This window comes from Capricornis sumatraensis, chromosome 20 (genome assembly GCF_032405125.1).
Source record: "Capricornis sumatraensis isolate serow.1 chromosome 20, serow.2, whole genome shotgun sequence".
Taxonomy (NCBI): domain Eukaryota; kingdom Metazoa; phylum Chordata; class Mammalia; order Artiodactyla; family Bovidae; genus Capricornis; species Capricornis sumatraensis.
This window is the reverse complement of record NC_091088.1, coordinates 66,245,557-66,262,391: the sequence shown is the minus strand read 5'-3', so window position 1 is coordinate 66,262,391 and position 16,835 is coordinate 66,245,557. Positions and strand designations below refer to the sequence as shown.

At 40.8% G+C, this 16,835-nt stretch overlaps 1 protein-coding gene across 1 annotated transcript in view; it reads left to right on the top strand.

Moving 5' to 3' along the window:
- Positions 1–16,835, top strand: part of LOC138097210 (zinc finger protein 708-like) — a 22,100-nt gene extending 5,265 nt beyond the window's left edge. Inside the window, 3 exon segments of the mRNA XM_068993481.1 lie at positions 9,051–9,177; positions 9,668–9,760; positions 15,037–16,835. Coding sequence (XP_068849582.1) covers positions 9,051–9,177; positions 9,668–9,760; positions 15,037–16,835 — 2,019 coding nt within the window.

The window sequence follows — 16,835 nt, the reverse complement described above, 5'->3', positions numbered from 1 at the left end:
AAGTGAGGGATGTGTCTAAACTATCACAATTAACGGAGTAACTCCATGTCTTCTTACTTTCTTTCTGCTTTGGAAAATGAACACTCATGTGCATTTAGCAGAGATGTTGGGTTTTGGGAGTGGGAGTTTTCATCCCAAGCCCAGGTCTGATCTTTTCCAGTACACTCCATGCTTACATCACAGAGTCTCATCACAGGTAATTACACAGGTATTTGTATTTTCTAAAATACTTACAAGAATCTTATTAGTCCTAATCTATGCTCAACTGTATTAAAATTTAAAATACAGCTCAGTGCAAATAAAGAATATCATCCTCTAGCATTTTACCCCGTTCAAAATTACCTGATTTAGTGACATGAAAAACTTTCCCGCTTCCCCTAATTGAGCATATAGACCCATTTGAGTGTATGTCTGTACTCAGTGCAGATGAGTTTGAGTAGGCTCCAGGAGTTGGTGGAGGCCTGGAAAGCTGTGTGCCATGGGATAGCGAAGAGTCGTTTATGACTGAGCAACTGAACTGAACCATATGTATGAAAATATTAACATGACTTGATCAATTTTTTCTTCTTGTTTTCTTTTTGCTTTGTTTTCTTGAAGAACTTCTGGGGAAGGGAATTACTACCCATTCCACTATTCCTGCTTGGGAATTTCTTGGACAGAGGAATCTGGCAAGTTAGAGTCGATGGGGTCAGAAAGAATGGGACATGACTGAGTGACTAAAACTTTTCTTGTCTTTAGTATTCTTTACAGTTGCAGAAACTTGTGAAAGTGCTGCACTCAATATGCCAGCAAATTTGGAAAACTCAGCAGTGGCCACAGGACTGGAAAAGGTCAGTTTTCATTCCAATCCCAAAGAAAGGAAATGCCAAAGAATGCTCGAACTACCACACAGTTGCACTCACCTCACATGCTAGTAAAGTAACGTTCAAAATTCTCCAAGCCAGGCTTCAGCAATACATGAACCGTGAACTTCCAGATGTTCAAGCTGGTTTTAGAAAAGGCAGAGGAACCAGAGATCAAATTGCCAACATCTACTGGATCATTGAAAAAGCAACAGAGTTCAAGAAAAAAACATCTATTTCTGCTTTATTGACTATGCCAAAGCCTTTGACTGTGTGGATTGCAAAAAACTGTGGAAAATTCTGAAAGAAATGGAAATGCCAGACCGCCTGACCTGCCACTTGAGAAACCTATATGCAGGTCAGGAAGCAACAGTTAGAACTGGACATGGAACAACAGACTGGTTCCAAATACAAAAAGGAGTTTCTCAAGACTGTATGTTGTCACCCTGCTTATTTAACTGATACACAGAGTACATCATGAGAAGCACTGGGCTGGAAGAAGCACAAGCTGGAATCAAGATTGCCGGGAGAAATATCAATAATCTTAGATATGCAGATGACACCACCCTTATGGCCAAAAGTGAAGAGGAACTAAAGAGCCTCTTGATGAAAGTGAAATAGGAGAGTGAAAAAGTTGACTGAAAGCTCAACATTCAGAAAATGAAGATCATGGCATCTGGTCCCATCACTTCATAGGAAATAGATAGGAAACCAGTGTCAGATGTTATTTTTGGGGGCTCCAAAGTCACTGCAGTTGGTGACTGCAGCCATGAAATTAAAAATGCTTACTCCTTGGAAGGAAAGTTAAGACCAACCTAGATAGCATACTGAAAAGCAGAGACATTACTTGGCCAACAAAGGTCCATCTAGTCAAGGCTATGGTTTTTCTAGTAGTCATGTATGGATGTGAGAGTTGGACTGTGAAGAAAGCTGAGCACTGAAGAATTGATGCTTTTGAACTGTGGTGCTCAGAAGACTCTTGGTAGTACCTTGGACTGCAAGGAGATCCAAACAGTCCCTCCTAAAGGAGACCAGTCCTGGGTGTTCATTGGAAGGACTGATGCTGAGGCTGAAATTCCAGTACTTTGGCCGCCTCATGCAAAGAGTTGACTCATTGGAAAAGACCCTGATGCTGGGTGTAATTGGGGGCAGGAGAAGGGGATGATAAAGGATGAGATGGCTGGATGGCATCACTGGCTCGATGCACGTGAGTTTGGGTGAACTCCGGGAGTTGGTGATGGACAGGGAGGCCTGGCGTGCTACAAATCATGGGGTTGCAAAGAGTCGGACATGACTGAGCAACTGAACTGAACTGAAATGAGTAGAAACTTGTATCAACTTTTCTTAGAGTTGTCTCTGTGAATCTGTCTGTTTTATTAGTTAAAAGTAATTATGTCTAAAGTACATAAACTGAAGTAAAGGTTCAGCTCTGCCATTTAATGGCTGTTTGTTAAAATATATACCAAAAGGAACAAGAGGAACATTACTGATTTTTAGTTATTTCTCTTACACTTTCAAGACTGATAAAAACAGTCAGAAAAGTATAGAGTATATACTAAACAGTTAAAATGATTCTTTCTACCAAGGTTGTGGTTACCCAAAGTGTGAAGAGCAGATAAAACCAAGAAGGATCTTAGAATGTAGAAACTGATCAACCAGATCCGTATTGTCTTATGTCTGGAAATTCTTTTCCAACCCGCAGCCATACCATGACATTTTTGGTGGCTTGTTCGGGGAGTTGGAGTTTCTTCCTCCCATCTTCGCTTCTCCTTTCTCATAGGGAACCTCTGCCAACAGGCAAGTGCTGTGGCAGCAACATAGGAACTCTGGCCAGGGTTAACCTCTGGTATGTTTCAAAGGCCCCGCTGCTCACTGCACCCAAAGTAGCTGCAGCTTGAATGGGTGAGTGAAAGTGAAAGTGAAGTCGCTCAGTGTTGTCTGACTCTTTGTGATCCCATAGACTGTAGTCTACCAAGCTTCTCTCTCCATGGGATTTTCCAGGCAAGAATACTGGAGTGGGTTGCCATTTCCTTCTCCAGGGGATCTTCCTGACCCAAGGATCAAACCCAGGTCTCCTGCATTGCAGGCAGATGCTCTACCCTCTGAGCCACCAGGGAAGCCCTGGTGAGGGTCTCTCCTTTGTGTTTTTTCCGACTGAGGACTATGCCAACCAATATTGTGTGGGCACAGGACAGACACATAAAAGCCATTAGGGTGCCTTCCACAGAAAGACTCCCATGTGAGGATAGGGGGCACACAGAACGGATCAGGCCACAAGAGCATCTGGCCCCAGCAAGACAACTTCTGTTCACCGTGTTAGGTTGAAGCAAAACAGAAACCATTGTCCCTGGACCACCGCCTCCCAAATATATTGTAAGGCGGATTCCTCAGCCTTCTTCCCTGTCACTTTCTCCCCTTTCCCTTTTGGTCCAGATTGATTTACAGGAACCTGGGTGTTGCCTCTGAGCTGTCCCAAGAGTGCCTTCCATGTTTTAGGGAATCACCAAATGGTGAGTCACCTGGTTGCTCCTGGGAATCTCTGTCTTTCTCTGCCTGTGTCACCTGGTGGCTTAGCTGCAGGTTTCTCAGAGGTTTCCTCTCACCGTCGGACGTGACTGTTGGGACACTTGGCCATTTTGTGCATTAGTCACACGGAGAGATCACTGGGAGAAAAGGGACGCCTTTCTGTCAGCCAGTGACTCTCAGTACTCCCATTCTATGGTAGGTAGGCTAAGAGTGGGTTCTGTTACATCCCAGGAGGCTCTTTGATAATCAGCCCTTGGCTACATTCTCAGACACTGGAAGATTTTGACACGCCAAAACGCCTGGCTCCAGTAGAAACGGGGACACCCCTAAAATGGCCTCTGAATGGCACACTAGGTTTTGCCAAAAGAAGGGAAAGGACTCAGAATTTCCTTGCATTCTGTTGCCTCTCTGTCTCCTGTCCCTCTCTGTCTCTCTCCATCAGATTTCCTAGATGACCCCTACTCAACCTTTCATATCCACATGATCTCTAGGAAAGGATTCTGAGGTTCCCTTTGGTCCAGGTCTTTCTTCTATATTCAAAAGCCTGAAGGATCAAAATATGTCCTAACATTCTAAAGAATCCCCTTCTAAGGAAGTTTATCTCTAAGGCAGAGAGGGAACCAAGCTTCCCCCACTCCTGAACATCCTAAAGAATTCCCTTCTGACTACTGTTTCTCAGGCCTGGGAAGGACCAAGTTTCCCCCAGTCCTGCAAATTCCCTCAACCCTTCAGACTCTTCTGATGGGCCAAAGACCTCACTTCCCACCAGAGGGACGGTCCAAGAATTTTATCAGCTGAAATGCCCCTGATATGAGAGTCAATTTGAGCATTATTTGGTCTATATTTTAGCTATAAAACTAAAACTACAGAAAGGAAAGATGGCTTTTTGACACAGGATGGCCCTGATATTCTTTAACTCTGGAGAAAACTGGTTAAAATGAAATTTTCTTTCCCTTTGAAACTGCAAAACCCTTTCTTTTTGCATATGCATTTAAAAACAACTAGCTTGTTAAAAGTCCTGCCTAGAGAAAAGCTTGAAGTTAACCCTTTCCGTGTCCTTGAAATACATTGCCCAATTTGCCTGAGACCTAACTCAGCCTTGGGCAAGTCAGAACTTCAAACAAACAAACAAAAAAGGGTCAAAGAGAAGTTTTAAATCTCAGGCAGGAAAATGTGAGATCTCTCTCTGGATTTATATATGTGTCAGTGTGCACTCTATTGTGTTTTTTTTTTAATGCTGAAATTGTAAATGAGTTCTAATTTAATTGGCCTAAAGGAAAGTAAGCGCTTACAATTCAGACAATTCTAACTATAAGATAAATTAACCTAAATGAATTTCAGATTCACGTGAACTGGGAAATATAAATAGTAAATATGTAGTATTAGTGTTTGTTTGCTCATCTAATGTAGATATGTCTGAGTCATTAAGCACAGTATTTTCTTTGTGCCTAGATTTATTATAAGTTAAATATTGTTATATTTTTATATCTGTTACAAGATTGTCAACCAGCAAAGTACCTCTAGGAATGGGGGGAAAAAAATTATCACTCGTATATATGTTCACCAATCTACAGAATGCTTAAGTTCTTGGTTGCTTACAGAAAGTAGCATGTGTATTTTCAGTAAAGAAGGTATGAGGAATGAAATTACATTTTATGAAGGGAAAAGGAGGTAGGTCTGACTTACAGGTGGCTGTTTCAGCATGGGAGAACAAAGTAATGGGTACAGAAAGTGATAAAAAGGTTTCATGGAAAGTGGACACCAAGGGAAGAGTTTTGTGCATAAATACAAGTTTTCTTGAGATGTTGAGCTGCCTTTGATAATGGATTTTAAGTTTCTTTACCTCTGATGTGATCTGTTCTATGTTTACCTTTGAAATCTTCTTTGTTACTTTGGCTAAGTAAAATACTTTGTTTCCCAGTGATCTATATGGTTTAATCTGACTGAGTGTTATAACCCCTTTTGATATTTGCCCACAAAACTTCCTAAGTAACTTGACTTCTAGCTAACTTTGGAATGCTTCAGAGGGCCCCTGAGACATCCCAGAGAGCTATTAAACTACCAGAGTTCATTGGACATGTTAAATTACATGGGAAGTACTGTTGAAGGGGTGATAAATCTTCTCAGATTATACTGTATAGTTGATGTTACTAACATAGATATCCTAAAATTATGTGGAGTTCATATAGATCTGATATGCCCTAATACAATGTGGTCAACTATAATTCTACTTATCCTGTTAAAGTGTTACAAGTCACAGCAGTGACCTGGCTACATTGTTACTTGCAGTTTAATCAGATTTAAACATGCCTTCTATCATTGCACTCTGATACCTTTGTAAGAATACTGCTACTTCATGATTTATGGAAAAGATTTTTCTTTTTATTTTAGGGAAAGCAAATATATGTTTATTATATATGTGTATTGTATATTTGTATAGTTTGCATCTTTATTAAATATTATATATTTATGTTTATATTAACAGACATTAAAGGAAAATAGAAATACTCAGTTATAATTGGGGACTTTAGTATCCCACTTTCAACAACGGATAGATCATATAGACAGAAAATAAGGAAAAATTAGACTTAAAAACTATGTATTACACCAAATGGACTTAACAGACATATACAGAACATTTCATCTATCAACAGAATACACATTCCGATAAACAAATTTTGTTTGTTTGCTATCTGGTAAGCTTGTTGGAGAAGGGAATGGCAGCCCACTCCAGTATTCTTGCCTGGAGAATCCCACGGACAGAGGAGCCTGGTGGGCTACAGTCCAGGCGGTCACAAAGAGTCAGACACGACTGAGTGACTAACATGTAAGCTTGTACCAGACTGGAATTTAGTCTAATCTCTATATTAATAAAACAAAGTTTCCTTAGAATGCAACTTTCAATAAGAGATTATGAGTTTCTTTGCATTTAAGTGATTTATATTCATTTAAAAAATCTTTTTGTTAGTTTGGCAAAGTAAATAAGCATTACTTAAGATTATGGTACATTTAGACAAAACTCATTCTTCTACAAAAATAACCCCTCATGGTTAGACTTTTGCCATCCTGATGTTCTTAAAACATGGCCATGGTCTGCGTGTCAATCAGGGAATTAAAAATGGGTGAAAAACAGCTATAAATCAAAGAGTCAGGGCTGTGGGAAATCCAGCATGGCTGCCTGGCTTTTCCCAGCTCCCTGACAAACCTTGTTTTTATTTGATGGGTTAAAGCTTTCCCTGGCTACAGGTTTAATGCCCTCATAGTGAAAAAGTTATGTTTAACTGAATATTAACTTTTTTTCATTGTTAAACTAAGTTTCTAGTTTTGTTAATTAAATCTAGTGTTTACTAAGACTCACTTCTGAGATAGTTCCTTCTTATATTTCTAAAAGATTCAATTAAGTTATTAAAAAGGATACTCTAAGTTTGTTTCTAAAGCTAATCTCAGTAAACAATCTTCAGATAAAGATTAGATGCTCCATGATATACAACCAGGAGATTACCTCCAGGCTATAGTCATTTAACAAGTGAAGTTAGATGACCTGGGGAATACTGGGCTCTACCTAATGAAAGTTCTTGACTTTTCATTCTTACTTACGTCCTGACTAATAACTGCTAGTTACAGCTATATTAATTTCTATGTCACTTGTTTCAAAAGATTGTTTCTTATGTTACTCAATGTGTGACTGAGCCTGTGATAAAATGCTAATATGAAGTTCCACATGCTATCAATGATTGTAATAATGTAACTCTAGATGTGGGAAGAAGGAAGAAAAGGGAATATTTTCCTGGACCAAGAGGCTAGTAAGACAGGTATGGTCCAGAGATTTTGCTACTCACAAGGCCTGGCCTAGAAAAAGCTCACTGAGTGGCCTATCGATGGAACCTTCCCCAGACCTGGGAATGAGCCTTCCCAGTGCCATGGGACACAATAGCCGAGTAATGCCCCCAAAGCATGGTCAAATATGTGGCTGTGAAGGAACCCTGCTAACTGGACTCTGCCAGCTGTCTCTACAAAGATGACATCATGACCACAGCAAGCTCCTGACTTTCAACCCCACCCCCCCACTGAAAGCTGTTCAGAGTAGAGATCAGAAATAAGGCAATCTGTGCCCTGGGAAAAACCTAGAACTGGCTTTCTGATAGTCAGATGTTTTCAGGTAAAGATTTTATGAGGCCAGACTCTGGCTTCTTCTCGTACCTAGAGAAACACTAACGTCATGAACCAATGTCCGGTCCTGGTTCTCCTAAGTAACCCCTGAGCAGCTTTTCTACTTCTCTTAATCTTTAGGCCTTGTAACTTTAACTTTCTTGTAAAGTTTGTTTCTTCTAAAATACCACAAATTTCCAAGTGGTCGTGCAAGAATATTCCCTGCCCAACACCTAGACAATGCTGAAACAAGTCACCTTATCATTCCATGGATTCTCATCTCTCTTCATAAATGCACCCTGACAGAGTAGGCAAATGGAACCCAGAGCCCCATGTGCCCCTGCTCAGCCTGAAGAAGCCAGAGCGGTCATTGCCCCTTTTTCCTTGAAACTGGATTCCCAGATGTGTGAGAAGGGAAATGGGTAGATAGACATGAGCAGGGTATCAACAAGGGCCAAGAATTGACCCTAAAAATAGGGAGGTGTGTGGTGACCCAGGGACAAAAGAGTAGATAATACCAAGGAGAGTCTTGGAATGCAGGAACGAAAAAACAAGACCCCTTACCATCTTTCCCTCCTCCTGTTGTGAGTATTGATTTCAGGTCCTCCTGAGCAGTATTAATGATCTCCCCTCCTACCCCATAAGGAGAAAGTATTTTTCTTACTCTTTCCCCACCCTGTATATGTGCCTCTTCATTCAGCAATGATCCACAAGACCCCTATTTCACTCCTTGTATCCTGGCTATGAAAGTGGACTAAGGACCTCTGTTCAACATCCGCTCTCCCTTGAGCTGGCCTGCTTTTCTAACAGCATCCCCCATTCTAATAAACTTTATTTCCCTCTCAGTTTGTCTCATGTCTGGAAATTGTTTTCCAACACGAGCCCAGACCACAAGAAAAATTATTATCCTATTAGACCTGTTAAAATCTGTAAAAGTTCCAACTTAAGTATGAATTCTTTCCTTACTGTTCTATTTCATTTCTGTTCAAAATCGTCATTCATCGAGCAGAATTTTCAACATTACCAACTCAAATATCCTTGCTAGAATTGTGGCACTTTGGCCCCACTTCAGAACTCTTGGCTCAGAATATGCTTTAAAAAATTCCTGTTTCTTTGACAAACAATTTATCCTATGTCACACGAATAGAACACTGAACAATAAATATGTTAATGTTGCCCTGATCATTTTATAATTGCTCTTTCAGATGAGAGTAGTTTCTCTAATGGCTTGTGGATCATAACTCATCCTCCTTTCTTCACATTAGAAATTGGGTAAAAAGGATTACAAAAAAATGTATTTTATAAAATCATATTATTATAAAAAATATCAAATTATAAAATATAAATATAAATAAAAATATAAGTATAATATATAATATATATATATATAGTATAAAAAAGATTATTAAAAAATATATTTTATACCAGCCAAGCCACCAGCTGACAACCAGATCTCTGAACTTGCCGTTTTCATCTTGGGTCACATTAGAAAGTCTTCCCATGGACACATGGCATCTGTACTTTGTATTTCAGGGACAGCTGACATTCCAGGATGTGGCCATAGACTTCACTCAAGAGGAGTGGGAATGCCTGGACCTCGGTCAGCGGGAATTATACAGGGATGTGATGTTACAGAACTATGGGAACCTGGCCTCCTTGGGTGAGGATAACTGCCTTCCAGAATCCCTTACTTACCCGCTGGGTTTTTGTCCGTCATGTCAAGAATGTCTTCTGAAATTTTCTGCTTCCCACAGTAGTTTCAGATCTCTGCTTTCTAGGGGAAAATAGGTATTTGTGAGTTTAGAAAGAAAGGCTTCCTGATTCGTTATGCTGGTGACGTTTTTCTTCCTTAATGTACTCTGCCTCCTTCATTCTAGGTTACTGGTAATTGTGTAAATTCTGTGGTATTAAATAGTTGCACCCTCTCTTAATTTCACAGTGACACTACTTACTTTTGCCTTAGTACTACTTGACCAGAATCTCAGGATCTGATTGTTAGGTGTTTGTTAGTATTGTATAGTGGCTTTGAATAAAGTATTTCAGGAAATCGTTTTCTAGAACAAAATGCTTTCTCATCTCACCTGAATACATATTGGATTCAATACTGATGAATCTCTAACAACACAAATATTCCTTTCTCTGATCAATAGGTCTTGTCTCTAAACTGGACCTGGTTGCCTTTCTGGAGCAATTGAAGGATCCCAGGAGGATGAGGAGAATGGAGACAACAGCCATTTACCCAGGTAGGTATGAATGGATGGAGACGATGACTCTGATGAGAGGTCCGAGGAACTGATCCTTCATCATATAGTTTTGGAAGATTTGCTTCAATGGAAATGGTTTTCGAAAACCTGGGTTTGTGTCTGCTACTGTCATAGAAATGCTTCACCTGCCCCATTCTGTCTCTGAAATCATTCATGAATTTATCTCCAGTGATTATTTTTATCCCTCACAGTATGAACTAGAAGTCTCCTCTTGCCTTGTGACAAACTGCATTCATTCGTTACTCTTTGATTTCTTGGGGGCCCTAGGAAAACTCTGCCCATTTCTGAGTAACTGTATGACAGTCCTTTTAAAGTTTCTTTCTACCTCTAGACAGAAATGTGTGAGTGGAGTGGTAGACAAACTGCCAAACTGCTAGGAATACTGGGGACGGGTTTTTGTTCTCTGATTTATAATTTCCTACCCACTGGGAGCGACACATAGGACCTTCTAAATAAATGTCAAATTCAAGTAATTTTTCACTGCAGAAAGCAAAACCTCATGAAAATGAAAGAATGCACAACTCAGGTTGACTTCAAAGTTTCTCTTTTCCTTATATGATCTCATATTAAATATCTAGTGTATTTGCCCCAATTCTAACATGCTAAAATACTTTATTATGTTCTATTACTTCATAGAATTTTAAAATAAATTGACATGAAATCTTACCACATTTTCCACTATATTATTAATGGTTGATTCAGACTATGACAATTTTTAGATATATAAAGAAATGTCTATTAAAATTTCTAATTGGAATATAGCTGTTCTACTATACAGCAAAGAGAATCAATTATACATATTAGTCAGTTCAGTTCAGTCATTCACTCGAGTCTGACTCTGTGATCCATGGTCTCCAGCAAGCCAGGCTTCCCTGTCCATCAGCAACTCCCAGAGCTTCCTCAAACTCATGTCCATCGAGTCACTGATGCCATGCAACCATCTCATCCTCTGTCGTCCCCTTCTCTCATCTTCAATTTTTCCCATCATCAGGGTCTTTTTCAGTGAGTCTGTTCTTCGCATCAGGTGGTCAAAGTATCGGATCTTCAGCTTCAGCATGTCCTTCCAATGAATATTGAGGACTGATTTCCTTTAGGATGGAGTGGTGTGATCTTGCAGTCCAAGGAACTCTCAAGAGTCTTCTTCAACACCACAGTTCAAAAACATCAATTCTTTGGCACTCAGCTGGCTTCATGGTCCAACTCGCACATCCATAGATGACTACTGGAAAAACCATAGCTTTGACTAGATGGACCTTTGTCAGCAAAGTAATGTTTCTGGTTTTTAATATGCTGCCTAGGTTGGTCATAGCTTTTCTTCCAAGGAGCAAGGGTCTTTTACTTTCATGGCTGTAGTCACTATCTGCAGTGATTTTGGAGCCCACAAAATTAAAGTCTCTCACTGTTTCCACTGTTTCTTCCACTGTTTGTCATGAAACGATCTGACCGGTGCCATGATCTTCCTTTTTTGAAGGTTGAGTTTGAAGCCAGCTTTTTCACCCTCTTCTTTCAGTTTCATCAAGAGACTCCTCAGTTCCACTTTGTGAGAGAGTCATTTCCTAGGCAGGTTGATAAGAAGTCTAGGGGTCCCCAAGGAGAGAGGGGTCCGAATTCTCAAGGAGGAAAAAGGGACAAACTTTTTTTCTTTTACATTCCTTAGGATTATGTATCCTGCCTGAGGACAGTCTCTGGATTGAACCTTCTGGATAATCCTGTTATCTTAACCTATGGGAGTAGGTCTGGTCTTTACAAGGATGATGCAACAATAATGTCTCCTGCCTAAGGCAGTCTCTGGACTAAACCTTCTAGCTAATCCTGTTATCTTAAAATGTAAATTATGGGAGTGGGTCTGGTGAGATCTTTACAACCTCCAGACGTTCTTTGGGTTCATTGGAGAGTATATAAACTCCATTGCTAACAGTAGCATGGGGGTACTCTTTCTACCCCGTTCTGATGTCTACCCCTTTCTGATGTCTAGAAGCTTCTCTATCTCCTCTATGCTTTAATAAAACTTTATTACAAAAATGCTCTGAGCAATCCAGCATCGTCTCTGGCCCCGAATTGAATTCTTATCCTCCAGAACAAGAATCCCGGCATCTTTGCGTGATTCAGCAACAACGTTTCATTCACTTTCTGCTATAAGGGTGGTGTCATCTGTATATCTGAGATTATGGATATTTCTCCGTGAAATCTTGATTCCAATTTGTGCTTCATCCAACCTGGTATGTTGCATGATGTACTGTGCATATAAGTTAAATAAGCAGGGTGACAATATATAACCTTGACGTACTCTTTTCCCAATTTGGAATCAGTCCGTTGTCACATGTCCAGTTCTCCCTGTTGCTTCTTGACATGCATACAGATTTCTCAGAATGCAGGTAGGGTACTCTGGTGTTCCCATCTCTTTAAGCATTTTCCACAGTTTCTTGTTATCCACACAATCAAAGACTGTGGTGTAGTCAATAAAGCAGATGTAGTTGTTTTTCCAGAACTCTCTTGCTTATTCTATTATCCAAGGGATGTTGGCAATTTGATCTCTCATTCCTATGCCGTTTCTAAATCCAGCTTGAGCAGCTGGAAGCTCTCGGTTCACGTACTGTTAAAAGCCTCGCTTGGAGAATTTTGAGCCTTTGTTGTTGTTTGAAATGAGGAAAATTGTGTAGTAGTTTGAGCGTTCTTTGGCATTGCCTTTCTTTGTGATCGGAAGGAAAACTGACCTTTCCTCGTCCTGTGGCCACTGCTGAATTTTCCAAATTTGCTGGCTTATCGAGTGCAGAACTTTAGCATTATCTTCTTTTAGGACTTGAAATAGGTCAGCTGGAGTTCCATCACCTGCACTAGCTTGTTGGTCTTCATGCCTTCTAACGCCGACTTGACTTTGGATGCCAGAATGTCTGTTACTAGGTGAGTGATCACACCATCGTGGTTATCTCAGTCATTAAGATCTTTTTTGTATAGTTCTTCTATGTATTCTTGGCACCTTCTCTTAATATTTTCTGCTTCTTTTAGGCCCATCCCATTTCTGTCCTTTATTGTTCCTATCTTTGCATGAAATATTCCTGGTACCTCTAATTTTCTTAAAGAGATCTCTAGTCTTTACCGTCCTATTGATTTCCTTCCCATTTAGGTCTCCACAGAGCAATGAGTAGAGTTCCCTCTTTCAATCATGGTTTGAAAGTCTCCCTGTTTATTTGATTTCTTAAAACTAGTACTTTATTAAGTTTCTCTTATTTGTATTCAGCTTCTCAGACAGTGCCTTATATCTCTTCAGTTTCTGCTTAGTTCTCTGTCACTATCATCTATGATTTTTAAATTGAAACCTCTCAGAAATATAGACCATTCTCAGAAACATGTGTGGCAAGAAGTGGATTTAAGAATTACTAGGCACCTAGGATATGTGAAAATGTTTGGTGCTCCACTTAAGATGACTGAAAGCAAGAAGTAATCATTAGATTGCCCATAACCTCTTAATTTAGTGGTCCTTGGAGGTTTTTATCTTGTTTCTTCCCCATAACCGATTTCTTTGCCATCTCATTTTGTCCAGGCTTCTGTGTGTGGTCTCTGTTTTGAAGAGTGCAGGAATGTAGTTAGTCTTCCTTCTGCTATCTGCACCTTGGTGGGTGAGGTTGGTCCAGAGGTTTGTGCCCTTATCCTCTCTTGATCTGTGCTTTGATTGCTGTTAACCTTGACCAGAGCCTGCCCTGGATATTCAAGGCTGTGTTTCCCCATTGTTCTGTGGTTGTTACTGCCCTCTCTCTGGTGGGGCCTGCTCCCTGCGTGGTGGAATAGAGCCCCCAGATCTGAGTCTTCGCTGTGATTCTGATCTGTGGTGCGAGGCAGGTGGGATTGGAGCACACCCACTGGGAGAGAAGTCACTGAGTATTACTCCTCTGGGGATGGTCACCTCAGGGTGTGCTCTGGTGCCCGCTCTCATGTGTTCTGCAAGCTCCTATGTTATGTAGTGTTGGCACTGCTGTTGTCCCCACCTTAACCATGGGCATGATGGCACATGGCCCTGGTGTCTCTCAGCTGTTGTTTTCACAAGGTCACCAGCATAGATTCAGTGAAGTCAGGTCCTGGGATTTCATTCAGCGTGGAGCTGGACCTGCTGTTGTTCTATGGGGCAGCTCAGGCTCTGTCCTGGCCCACCCCCTTGTGTAGGAGCCCACAAAGTCTACAGCTGCTAAAGCTATTCCTGCCATGAATGAGAGAGCCCTGGTATTTGATTCAGATGCTCTGTAGGGGCTGAGGTTATAAAGCCGGTCGTGGGTATAAGACCCTGGCTTGTGTTGCTGCAAGGAGAGTTTTCAGCTTTTCTTCTTTATCCCTGGGGTTCACGTGTGCTTTCAGCTCCATCTGTGCCTATGGCCAACTCACAGTGTCTGCTCCTGAGGCTACCCAGAGCACAGGAGTCTGCTGATTGTGGATGAGGTCAATGGGGGAGGCCATGACTGGGGGCTCAAAAGACCTATGTGGGTGGGGTTCTTCATAGTCCCTGTCAAGCAGGGGCCAGCACAAGGAACAAGGGATGCAATGGGCTTCTTCTTTGGGCATCATTCACCAACGGCACTCTGCTCTCTTGTGATTTAGGCTTCCACCACAAGCACCCCGTTTTCAGAGCTCCTCCCTTACTCCCATCCCTTCAGGATGTTTCCTCATCACCAATGGCAGTCCGCTGCCTGGGTCTGCTCTCCAAACCCCACATTTCAGCACGCAGCTCTTTTCTTCATTGATGAACATGCCTCTAAGGTTGGGTGGGCAGTGCTGGCGTCAGTACTCTGTGTGCAGGTCTCACTCTGTCCTGCTGCCACACGCTGGTTGCCGTGTTCTCCTGTCACAGAGAATGAGGCTCTCCATCTGTCCAAACTGAGCTCCCCCAGTGAGGGGCTTCCCCCGATATGGAGACCTCGCCTCAGTTTCATCTCCCCACAGGGTTGCAGGCCTGAATCCACTTCCTCTCTTCTTCCTTTTCCTTCTTCTTTCTTTTGTCCTACCTGGCTCAGCAGGAGTCTTTCTTGTCCTTTCAGATTTCCAAGGGCCTCTGCTAGTGTTCAGCTGGGCTCTGTGAGAATTGTTTCATTTCTCATTCATTTGTGGAGAAAGAGATGAGCTTCACATCTGCCTAAGCCTCTGGCATCTTGATCCTTCCGTCTCTGTTTTATTTTTAAACTAGCTAATGGTCATCAATTTTTTCTAAATCTTTAAAGATATTCACTGAGAATAGCAGGGAAAATTACTTGTTATTTGGTATCTTTCAGCTATGTCTCCACAAGACACCCAGGATTTGATGCCGAAGAATGCAGCGTTAAAAGATGTATTCCCAAAAGCAAACCTAGGAATAGATCAAATATTTCTGAAAGACTGGGAATATACAAGGGCATATGAAGGACAGAGAGGATGTTTCTATGGACATAAAGAAATGGAAACAGTTACACATAATGCTAACATTACTGGAGAAAGAAAGGAACAACGTGAGTCAAATTGGGAAAAAGACCAACTTCAGTCTTCAACATCTGCCGAGAAGTGTAAGTGTTTAAGAGAAGATTTCCATCGTCTTTTGAAACATACATGTTCTCTGAAAGGAAACGTGGAAAGTCTGAAAGGTAATCTAGTCTCTACTGCAGATACTCATTCAGACAATTCTGAACGTAGGCTTCGACTAAACATACATTCAAGCATGTCTGAACATGTACAGTTTAACAATGAGTGGGCAAACTCACAATCTAATCAATTTGAGGGATCCATGAGCAGGGGGTCATTTGTCTTCCCCCAACAGATATTTCCTCTGCATTCCAAGATGTATCATGGTGATGATAATGGAACAGACACAATCCAACCATTATTGTTCAGTACATATTGTGATATGGTTAATACACAACAACTTTCTATGTGTAATAAAATGAGTCATGCCTTAAATAAGAGCTCCAATTCCGATAATTACAAGAATATTTATGGTGGAGTGAGAAGGTATTCAGGCAATGAAACTGGGTATACAGTTGAAGGAGATGCAAACCTTATGAAACATCAGGGACCCGAATCTTCAGACAAGGATTCTGAAAGTAGTAAATGTAGAAATACCTTTGATCAAATGTCAGGTTTTTCTCTAGATAAGAGTACTTGTCCTGAAGAGAGGATTTGTAGTGAATACGGTCAGGTTTCTAATCAGTCTTCAGAACTTATTCAACAGCACACTGTTCAGAATCCACAGAAAGAAAACCAGTGTCAGATATGTGGGAAAGTGTTTAGTAAGTCATGCCATCTAAGTAGACATAACAAAATTCATACAGGAAGGAAACCTTTCAAATGTACAGAATGTAGCAAAGTGTTTAACCTTCGCTCACTTCTTACTAAACATCAGAGAATTCACACTGGAGAGAGACCTTATAAATGTACAGAATGTGGCAAAGCCTTTACTTACAACTCACATCTTACTCAACATCTGCGAATTCATACTGGAGAGAAACCTTATAAATGTACAGAATGTAGCAAAGCCTTTGTCTGTTACTCACATCTAACCTATCATCAGCAAATTCATACTGGAGAAAGAGCTTATAGATGTACAGAATGTAGCAAAGCCTTTATCTGTTACTCACAGCTAACCTATCATCAGCGAATTCATACTGGAGAGAAGCCTTATAAATGTAAAGAATGTAACAAAGCCTTTCATCGTCTCTCACTTCTTACTGGACATCAGCGAATTCATTCTGGGAAGAGACCTTATAAATGTAAAGAATGTAACAAAGCCTTTATTCAGTGCTCGAATCTTACTCGACATCAGCGAATTCATACTGGAGAGAAGCCTTATAAATGTAAAGAATGTAACAAAGCCTTTCATCAGTACTCAGTTCTTACTACACATCAGCGAATTCATTCTGGGGAGAGACCTTATAAATGCAAAGAATGTAGCAAAGCCTTTATTCAGTGCGCACATCTTACTCAGCATCAGCGAATTCATACTGGAGAGAGACCTTATAAATGTACAGAATGTGGCAAAGCCTTTAGTCATAGTAGTAATCTCACTAAACATCTGAGAACACACACTTGAGAGAAACCCTAG